This window comes from Micropterus salmoides, unplaced genomic scaffold (assembly GCF_014851395.1).
Source record: "Micropterus salmoides isolate LMB-PRFRI ecotype aquatic unplaced genomic scaffold, ASM1485139v1 Ms_hic_scaffold_19, whole genome shotgun sequence".
In the NCBI taxonomy this organism is placed as follows: Eukaryota; Metazoa; Chordata; class Actinopteri; order Centrarchiformes; family Centrarchidae; genus Micropterus; species Micropterus salmoides.
Window position 1 is genome coordinate 6046397 of NW_024041039.1, and position 11165 is coordinate 6057561.

The window sequence follows — 11165 nt, forward strand, 5'->3', positions numbered from 1 at the left end:
TGTGTTTAACCTAAGGTAAATCTCTAAACACAGTACTATATATAGTATGTTACTCAGTCACGGAGAAGGACTCATGTTGAATAAAACACCAAACTGTCAAGAAAATATGTTAAATAAAACAGTTTCACATTGAATTCACTTTGGATATCTTTAATCTTCATACCAACCTGCACACGTGTTTTTTTTCCATTTGCAAACACCTTTCCTTTCATTGTCCCAAATAATGAGATGCCTATTTAATAGCTAATGACAGACATGCACCAACAGGTACTTTCACTCACTTGCCTGAAGTTGCATCATTTCATGTTACCTGCAAACGAAGAAGTAAGAAATGTCCATATGTATGTAACTATCAAAAAATACAAAATTAAGTGGCTGTTTGTGACACATGATATTGCTTGATGTGTACAAGATAAAATGGGGCTATTATCTGCGCCCTTACAGGACACCTCCCACTTCTCTGATCAGCTGAAATGCTCCTTGGGTTTGAATGTAAAAGGCCAAGCCAGTGGTTTTACATTACATGTTTAAGCCCATTTACTATATGTTACATATAAATTATTTTCACTTGTCAGCAAAAAAACAACCTTATGAAGTTGTTGAGCCGATTCTTGACACATCCAGCAGTGACAGAGCAACACAGCAGATGTAAATCCAGTACTCACTCTCCTTTTAGCTCTCCAAATTCTGAGGGAATTATCTGTTTTTTTAACTGCTAAGTGCTCCATTGTGTTCACCAGCTAGTTGCTAACTGTATCTGTCTGCGTGATGATCAGGTAGCGTACGGTGGGTTTCTGCAAGCTTTTTTGCTAAAAACAGCTGCAGACAAAAATTACACTGATGAAAGCAAAACAAAGTTTAGAAAGCCAAAACAATAAGGTGAAAGATGCCAAAATACTCTGCATAGCTGAGGGGAACTGCAAAGTCTTTGTGGGTTAGTCACTATGATTAATACCTGTCACATTACAGTAATCAATTGATCAGTTGTTAATATAAAACCTTTGATTAGAACAGCTTTAAGGTGTGCTTACTGTAATTACTTTGTCTGGAGCTTTCAGTCACATCCACTAGATGGATGGAAGTGGAAAAAGGTTAGTCATTGGACTAAGTTAATATTTTTTGGGTTAAACTGCTGTTTAACCTGACCTCTCATGCTCAAATTACCTTTCCTGACATCACAGCTTATCCTTTTGCAGTTTGCGTGACCCTGAATTAAAAGCAGCAGGACAGCATCAGTTTCAGTCCTTAGTCTCTGGATGCCTTCAGGCACAGTGCTGAGTGTGAGCCAACCACATCTTGGTAATGCACCATCACTTGTGAGATTCAAATGAACTCATGAACATGATTTGACTCACAGCATAACAGCATAAAAATATACTTCATGTTACTGTTGTGTGTGTAAAGTTGGAGTGAAACTCCAGCAGTTATGCAGCCTGTGTATACAGCTGTACTGAAAATAAACAGTAACATCTGCTCCCTCAGACACGCTTGAGATGTAAGACTGAGAAATGTGGCTAAAATGCCTCCTCGTAGACAAGGGGTAAGACTCTGAAATTCCAGGCAGCTATTGCTTTCCACCCATTTCCCTGTGGCACAAGAAACTAATCTAATATTTAAAGTATGTCAATATCAACAATCATCAAGTATCACAGTAGGAAAATAACTGCAACATTTATTATGGCTCTGTTGTGTTCCAGTGTCACAATTGAATTCATTATATCATATTATTATTAGCAGTAACAGTGGTAGCAGCTGTGGTATTGATGTATTAGTATTAGTTTGGTGCTGTAAGATGATGTAACATGATGCAACTACTTTGGCGTTCTTGTCCTGAAAGACTCCAGAAGGAAAGTTAAAGTGAAAGTACAATGATGTAACGGGAAACCCCTTTACCGGCCTTTATAAGTCATAGCACGGCTGTTGACTCACAGATAAACACTGCTGAGCAGGAGCGAAGACTACTCCAAAGAAACAGTTTGCCTGCACAGCCTATGCTAAGCTAATAAAAAAAATAAAATGCGGTTATTTAAGAGAAAGAGTAGACCTAGGTGGAACGATATCAGGAGACCTTTAATAGAGAACAACAACAACAATATACCATGTGGTAAGCTGCCATTTTATAATGGTTAGTGTGCTTTATTTGCATTGTTTTCATGCACTAATGAGCCATCTTTTATTAAGACTATCATTATCCTCATCTACTATTGTCTGTCTTGTTGGTTTAGATTGTTATTTTAATACATCTTGAAATGGGATCATTGATCCATCGTTCCAAGTTGGTTAAATATAATTGTAAAGATAGTGTTTTCTTATATTTACATGAAATTCCCAGTATAGACAGAAGGCACAGGAAAACAGTGCTGTAATGACAAAAACCTGTACTCTAATCTAAAAACAGGTCTATTGAACCGTGAACTGCAAATATCTAGATATCCAGCAATATGTAAAAACTGAACAACACTGGATTGGTGTGGCCATATTAAGTGTTGGAGCAATGTTAGGAAGTGATACTGCAGTTCAAATCAGACCAGATCTAGCTGTGGCATGGCCTCTGGGGATCTAGGGGATTCCTGTGTATGTTAACAAATATGTCACAGAGGGGTCCAACAGTCCAAAGAAAACAATCCGAATCAGGCAAACAAATCCAACAGGGGCAGGAAGAAAATCCAAAGTCCTAATAAACCAAAAAGGTAGTCCAGAAAGCAGAGGTGGATTGCTTGACTGAAGTACAAAGACAAGGGCACTGAGACTAGGAAACACACAGACTAAATACAAGAGTGAGGGGAGGACGACAAGGCACAGGTGCAATATTTCAGGGCGAGGCAGACAATCACACAGGCGGGAAAACACACGAAGGAAGTCACACAAGGGCTTTTTTAACATAAAACAGGACACCGTGTAACTAAATCCCTCTCCCTTCAGAAAACAAATCTGATGAACCAGAAATCATGTGCCAATTCACAGCCAAATAACGAGTACATTTATTGCAAAATATTTTTAATTGGCTGTGTGAATACTATTTTTTATTTTGGCAACACAGAACTATTTTTAGAAAAAGAATCTACTTCCACGCTAGAGATGATTCAGTTGAGAGAAATGTGACATGCATATATAATTTCTTTGTATTTTAAAGGTTACATTTTCAGTGCTCTAAACTAAAAGTTTAAAATTTGACTCCCTTATAGAGCACCACCAGGCAGGTAATGAAAACCCCTCGCTCAGGACATGTTCAACACCCACACGGAACAACCCTTACAGAGTGAGGAGGAGATCCCGCCTCAGCCATTAGCTGAACGTCTTGGTTTGACCCCTGATGCCTGCATCACTGAGGACCAGAAAGAGAATGTTGCTCACCTCATTCAAAGATCTGTGTCCCAGCACTTCCCAAAGCCACCGGCAGATCTGAACCAGAACCTTCAGCAGCACCTGTTAAATGTGCAGGAAACTTTTCACAATGAGCGTTTGAAGCTGGGTCCACAGAGGACATCTACGGAGTTGGAATGTCTGATTGTCATCTACCATATCAAGACATTTCATCACCTCATGGATCTACTCCAGAACATCAGCTCCTCCCAGAAGTTCTTTGTGCTGATGAAGTGGGTCCTGCATACATATCTGAGGTATCTATCTCTGTGTTTTTACTTACTGTATCTTTCTTGATTTATTTAAATTTCTATTGAACATGTTTACATGGGTGGTGCAGTGGTTAGCACTGTCACCTCATATCAAGAAGGACCGGAGTTCGAACCTTGGTTGTCCCAGGCCTTTCTGTGTGGAGTTACCATGTTCCCCCCGTGTCTGCGTGGGTTCTCTTTGGTTGGTCCGGCTTTCTCCCACCATCCAAAGACATGCAAGCTGGGTTAATTGGTGACTGTAAATTGCCCTCAGGTGTGAATGTGAGTGGTGTACCCACCAGAAAAAAATGAACAGCTGACTCCTAAGAGACTTAATACAGCTTAAAGCTGAACAAGAATGTTGCAATTAACTTTCATGTACTAGAAACATACTGTGATTATTAGTATCTGACACAACCTGCTGTATCATCTATTTTGCTCTAAATGGGACCATAATTTTCTAAATGAACATCATGCTGTGAAGAAGATTCAATAGACTCCAATGCATCTACTTCCAGCGCCTCTAAGACGCACGAATCAACATTATATCTTGTTGAAAAGATGTTAATGTGTCCCAGAAACAACACATAGCATAGCACAAGTGTCCTCTTAATGATGTTATTTGTGATATTTTCCCAGTCAGGACCTGCTTGGTCATCCCGAACTTAAAGAAATGGATCCCATAAAAAAAGTCGACCTCCTACTGTTGACAGAATGGGTCCAAAATGCAAAGAACAAACTGCTTGAGAAAGTGCAGGTAATAACTCTTATATTGTTAGGGCTGCTGAGAGCATAAAATCAACATTTGTTGGCATTTACCAGAGAGATTATTTGAAAATGGCTCTATTTTAAAGCTCATGCATGCAGATGTATGTGTTTCTAGTATCTGTCAAATAGTTCAGGAGAAATACTATTTTGTTTGCAGAGAAATGGTGCACTCTAGTGTTCAGTGTTGTAGTATACTGGTTCTCTGTGTCTCTGAATGGGATTTATTACTGTGGCAGTGCCTTTTTCGAGATGACCACAACAAAAAACAGACATTTACAAACCGTACACATGGTACACAAAGGCCATTAAAACCTATTATCTGTGCTTAAGTTACTGTTTTCTATCTATACTTCTTATATGTTTGTGTGTCTCTTTTTGCCCGCAGAAAGAGGTCAGAGAATCACTGGAGAATATCCTGCAGATTGAGAGAAGCCAACAAGGTTGTGATTGTGAGGAAGCTTATGTTCAACTTTATGTGGACACTATTCAGGTACTTAGTGAAGAAGAAGTTTTAATACTATTTTTGGTAACTGTGACAGACTGTGGGAAAGTATTCTGATTAACTTGTGTGCGTTTATGTGCATTTGTTTGTTAATTTCTTTAATGTACATTTTGATAACATTTGTCCTTTTTCTTATTGTCATATTTATTAGTTTGCCTTACCTTAAATCATTTCTCTGGATGTTGTAAAATATATTCCTTCTTTATTTTTGTTTCTCTTCAAGTGCATTGAGGCCAAGTCAAAAGAAGCAAAAAAAATCAGCTTGAAAGTATATTTTCTTGTGCAGAAGGTTTGTTTCCAAGAGCTGCTGACATTTCTGAAGAGGTGAGAGTCTTCTTTTACATCAGGAATAAACAAATCATCGACACAGATTTCAAGACAGACTCTACATTAAAAAACAAAGTCAATTTCAAGATTTAATGACAAAGTTCTTTTTCCCTCATAATGAAATGAACATAAATATAAACTCAGTGTGTTGTAATGCCTTTGGTTTGTAGGTACACAGTTGAGCAGGCCAAGATTCTTGGGGAAAAGGCGAAAATAGACGCACCAGAAACAATATACTTCTTCAAGACTTTGAAAACCTGCATCGAATTAAAGTCAGTATTTGTGCATTTCTGTTTCTTTGCCAAATTAAAAAAATCAAACTTGTTACTGTTCCTTACGGCATATTAATAAAAACACACTATTATAACAGCCAATGTAATATATAAATGCGTGTAACACATGATTCACCACAGGATTACTTTTATCAGTACATAGTGAAATGGCAAAGTACTGCCAGTAAATACATATGAAGATGAGAAATCACAATGCTGTTTATGGTGTTTCCTCTCAGGCGGTTCGTCCAGACCAAACGTAAACACATCAAAAGTTCGCTTTGCAATGAAATTGTGGCAACACTTGAAAACATGGAAGATTTTACTTTGAAACTTCTGCTGGACGTTGTATCTGAGATTGCAGAGGTAGCTGTTCAGCTTCATCACATATACAACATTTATGCATATATTTATAGTGTGAAAGCTTATTCTTTAACGGAAAATATAATTAAGATTATCTTTATTTTGTCAAACTAATTCTAACGTTTTGTTAAATCACAATTTTTGTCCCACAGATCCACCTCGCGAAGTACTTCAAATCGAGGAACAAGCACTTTTTCTTCTTAATTGACATAGTAAAGATGCATTTCCCCAAGTTGTCGTACTGCAAGGATGTACTAAAGGTACGTTAGAAATCTAAGCTTTAACATTTGAGACAGTAGGTTGTAGTAGGGGAAAGTCTTGACTCTCAAATCTTAAATCTTTATTAATTAAAGACAACACGAAAAACAAACATTATGATGGATTTATTAGCAGCTGTTTTGATGTTGCCAGTTTGAGTTTTGTAAATGTCAATTTTCCCCAGTTATGCTTCTTATAGTCTCAAGAAATGTGTCAGTGTTTCAATAAAGATGATTTCTTTAACAATCACAAAGCCATTAGTCCTTTAATCAGAAGGTTTTACTTGCTATAATGACAGAATTTCAACCAAATATCTGTGTTCATTATAAAATATATCTTTTTAAGTTTATTGTCTAAATATTTTTGTGTTGCTTTGGGTGCTCTTGTTGTTCTTCTGGACCAAAACTGAACTGTCTCTCTGTCTGTCTTTGCATCTCTCAGATAGTGATGGACGGGGTCTATAATATCATCGCTCACGTTTACCTCAAATATCTGGTCCAAAGCCGCCAGAGCAAACTGGAGAGTTGCTGGAATCCTAATGTCGGGCAAACTGTCACTGAAGATGCTGAGCTACTTCACTACACCATCTTAGACCTGGTTAGATAAACATTTTGGTATTTATCACTGGCAACAGACTGTCTTATTAATGACATTTACTCATTAGCAACTGGATCTTCACTGTGTGTTGTGTCAGGCTCCTGGTGTAAGACAGTGGAACTTCACGCTGCTGAAAGTCCCAGAGCTGTTGGAGTGCAGAGACACAGAAGCGGTGAAGATCATAGTTGCAGTCATGCAGCATGCATGTCCCACATGGAGGTAAATCCTTCTGATGTTTGCAAAGTTTTCTGATATATAGTGTTGCTTTGGCTGTTGGAGGATTTTCTATTATGATATTAATAAGAACTGATCGTTTATAAAAAAACCTCCCAAATCTGTTCTGAGAGTTTAGGTTTTCTGGTAGCTTCCATCTGTGTTACTGTAATCATAAAATCTAAATCTGGCCAACTAATTGGTGCTCAGAAAGCAGCAGGTATCATGATGTATTGTGATAAGGGCCAAGCGACAGATTCGCACATTGGCTGTCTCTATTATCAACCACTTTTAGCTAGCATGGATGATACAAGGTGAAGGACAAATGAATACAGGGCAAAATATAATACATATAAGGCCAGTCAAAACAGAAATATTAGCTATTACAGAATCACCACTGGGCTATTTAACTGAGCTGCATGATAAACTAGTGAGTGAGATTCTGTTGTTGGTTTGGAATATTAGTAATTAATAATTTTTTAAATAATAATGGTTTTTGTTACTTCTTGATCAGAACCCAGAAGTTCTGGTTTAACTTCGGCTCTTTATTGACTTCTGTTTGTTTAGTTTGAAGTTTTTGTATTTGATTTTCTTAAAGCCAGCATCTAGAGAATTTTTCCTGGTGTTTTTTCCTCAACTGCAGCGACAACCTGCAGCTCCTGCCCGCGCTGCTGCGATTTAAGGGTCTTTCTTGGGGGCAGGTCAAGGAGGTACTGGATGCCCTTCCTGGGCAACAACCCGTATCTATATTCTGGTTCTACTTTTTTAATTGCTGGTGAAGACTGAGCTGCTCTACAGAGAATCAACAGCAACAAACACAGAGACGGAGCTGATTGTCCAAAACGTTTGAGAGACTCTTGATGAACTTTTCCGATCAACTGAATCCTGTTAAAACTCCGTTACTGATGTCAATACTCAGATATAATCTATAGATAAGTATATAAAGACAAGTTACAAGTTTTTATAAGCAATGAAACTAAAAGTGTTTTTGTAATTTCAGAAAACTCATTTTTGTTGAATCTTGTTTGCGAATATTTCTCTTTTTTATGAGAAATTATGTAAAATGACTGAATCAGCGCACGCATAACTTTCAATGCTTGTGTTGTTAAAAACGTCATCCTTATTTATCATGCTTCATAAAATGACAGGATTGCTAAATCTATGCATTGGTAGCTGATAGGTTCTCTTTTTAGTTAAGTTTTAAAACCATCATGTTTTTTTATGTTGTTAAAGTTGTTTACTTGTGTATGTTTTTAAATATTTAAGGGATTTATGCTTGAGGGCTATTTGCATGATGTCTCAGGGTGATTGCACGTCGTTAACAGTAAATTCTGATGATAATTTAGCTGAACTGGTGTTACGTAGTTTATAGGGAAGATGTTTTTGTTGAGCTCTGATAATCAAAAGACAAAAACAAAAAGTTTAAAGAAACTGAATTAAAGGGCAATGTTATCTTTTTTGTTCTGTTATACAGTTACAAAATTACTCTTCAAGTCAAAGAAATGTAACTGCTATGATGAAAATGCCTTATTTCTTAGTTATCATATTTACATTTTTATATTATTTATTATTAAGATTATAAGATTAGTCTATTAAGTTAGTTTATTTATATCAATATCTAGATCTTTTACAAAAACATCCTCACTATTCACTAGCCTACAATCAATAATACAACATCAGACTTACTGATACTGTTAAAAGCAAAGATTCTTCCGTCATATTTACTTTTGATTACACTTCTGAATTGTGCTTGATTCTATTCAAACTGAGACTGAACAAAGCTCTCAATCTACTACTACTAATCACTACTGTAAAATACTGTCATTTCTTTCACATTTTTAATGATGCGTTCCACTTTTTGTATGAGGTGTACTATATTGGTTTAGTGGTTTTACTTCCCTCTTTAATCACAACACAAAGACTTATTTTCTGCTTCAGTGTTTTTGTATTTGTTAATGTTGCTGGTTACAGGGACAAAAAATACACCTTTTCTGTCAATAATGTAATGAATAAACTTCAGTAAATCAATAAAACATTAAATTTTGGCTTCATTGTACCACCACTAGATGGAGACTATCACCTTACCAAAATGGGGCTTGATGGGAAAAGGTCCACAACACTGACCACTTTACTCAGACACTCAGCAGATCCCAGAACAGTGGTTCTTAATATATTGGGACATCTCAAGATAAATATGAGGGGTCATAAAATGATTAAAGGAATAGGAATAAATATTAGTTAAACATACTTTTTATCTTGTGAAATATTGCATACCTTTACTGGAATCAGAATCAGAAAGAGCGTTATTGCCAAGAAGTGTTTTACACATACAAGAAATTTGCTTTAGTGATAAGGTGCTACATGTAGACAAACATACAGTTGATGTAAATAAATGTAGAAATAGATAAATATGGAATAGACAATGCAAGTTATATAAGAATATTAAAAAGAATGGAGAAAAATAATACAACTGCAGAGAAAGAACAACATCGCAGATATTTACATGTGCATTATTATATACTGTTTTTGTGGCGAGAGGTTTTGGTCCTGATGGACCGCAGCCTCCTGCCAGAGGGGAGAGTCTGAAACAGTTTGTGTCCGGGGTGGGAGCAGTCAGCTGAAGTGATGGAAGATTGCAGCCAATCACCTTCTCTGCAGAGCGAATGATACGCTGCAGCCTGCCTTTGTCCCTGGCAGTGGCAGCAGCGTACCAGATGGTGATGGAGGAGGTGAGGATGGACTCACCATGCACCATCATTGTCATAGCAGGCTGAACTTCTTCAGCTGCCGCAGGAAGTATATCCTCTGCTGGGCCTTTTTGGTGATGGATGATGTGATGTGATGTTCCGCTCCCACTTGAGGTCCTGGGGGGAAGCGGAAGGAGTCCAAAGTGGCGATGGGGGAGTCACACAGGATGATGGGGGAGTGTGGGGCTGGGCTCTTTCTGAAGTCCACGACCATCTCCACGGTCTTCAGAGCGTTGAGCTCCAGACTGTTCTGGCTTGCACCAGGTCACCAGATGGTCGATCTCCCACCTGTAGGCAGACTCATCCCCACCAGAGATGGGCCCAATGAGGGTGGTGTCATCTGCAAACTTCTGGTTTAATGGACTGGTGACTGAAGGTGCAGCTGTCGGTATAAAGGGAGACGAGCGGAGGGGAAAGAACGCAGCCTTGAGGGGGAACCGGTTCCTGGAGTCGGAGAGATGTTTTCCCAGCTTACCATGCTGCTTCCTGTTTATCAGGAAGTCAGTGATCCACTTTCAGGTGGAGTCAGTCACGCTCAGCTAAGAGAGCTTGTCCTTCAGCAGGGCCGGTATGATGGTGTTAAAAGCAGAGCTGAAATCCACAAACAGGATCCGTCACCAGGTGTTAAAAAACTGCTCACGCCTCATGTGCACACTAAAGGCTATAGGCATATATAACCTTCAAAGAGGACCCACAGGTACACTTGGCTTTATTTTCAGGGGTCACATGCCAAAAGAGTTGAGAAGTAGCACGAGGTTTCCTGCATGTACAAATGCACTTTGTAGCAGGGGTTTTCAAAGTCTGAGAGTGTAGTCCTCCCCTCAGACAAAGCTTGTGAAAGGGTGTTTATTTGTTTAGTCTCGCTCAATTCCTGGATGCCTGTGGGATCATGATTATGTTATTTGATTTCATAGACACGCAACAATTGAAGCAAAATAGGCTACTATTGCTGTTTGACGTAACTTCAGACTACCTGAAATACATTAAAAAAGGTAATTTATTAGTTTCTGACTCTGGTAACACATTCAGTTCATCAAAAGTATTTTATCACTTAACTCTCTCATTAAGCCAGTTACACCGGTAGGCTATTCTATATGATCTCCTTTTGATAACTAATATAATAACTAGTGTAGTATTGTTTCATTGGATTTAGCGCTATATAAATAAAATTGAATTGAATTGAATTGAATTCACTGAGCCTCCTCTGAAACTGTTTGGAGCCCGCCTCACATGCACAATTTAGAGCAAAATACAGTAACATTACACTAGACCAAACAGACATTAAACAGTACAAAAATATTTTGGAAATCATCAGACAATTGTTGACACATTGCTATTTTGAGGCAGCAGAAAGTTATTGCGATCTAAAGGAAAAGATCTAAAGGAGCAGCATTTCACTGTTGTTTGTTATTCCGATAGTTAGATGCTTTTGAGAGAGACCCTGCGCATTTACAGAAGAGGCACAGCAGCGTAGCTTCATTGATTATTAAAATATCCCGACAGG

At 38.0% G+C, this 11165-nt stretch overlaps 1 protein-coding gene across 1 annotated transcript; it reads left to right on the top strand.

Annotated features, from left to right (window-relative positions):
* Nucleotides 1-1926: 1926 nt before the first annotated feature.
* Nucleotides 1927-8959, top strand: LOC119910880 (exocyst complex component 3-like). The gene is made up of 11 exons (XM_038729706.1): nt 1927-2104; nt 3186-3620; nt 4254-4371; nt 4768-4872; nt 5108-5208; nt 5382-5483; nt 5723-5849; nt 5999-6106; nt 6546-6701; nt 6799-6920; nt 7558-8959. The coding sequence occupies exons 2-11, from the start codon at nt 3226-3228 to the stop codon at nt 7691-7693; spliced, it is 1470 nt and encodes a 489-aa protein (XP_038585634.1). The 5' UTR covers nt 1927-2104; nt 3186-3225; the 3' UTR covers nt 7694-8959.
* Nucleotides 8960-11165: the final 2206 nt, after the last annotated feature.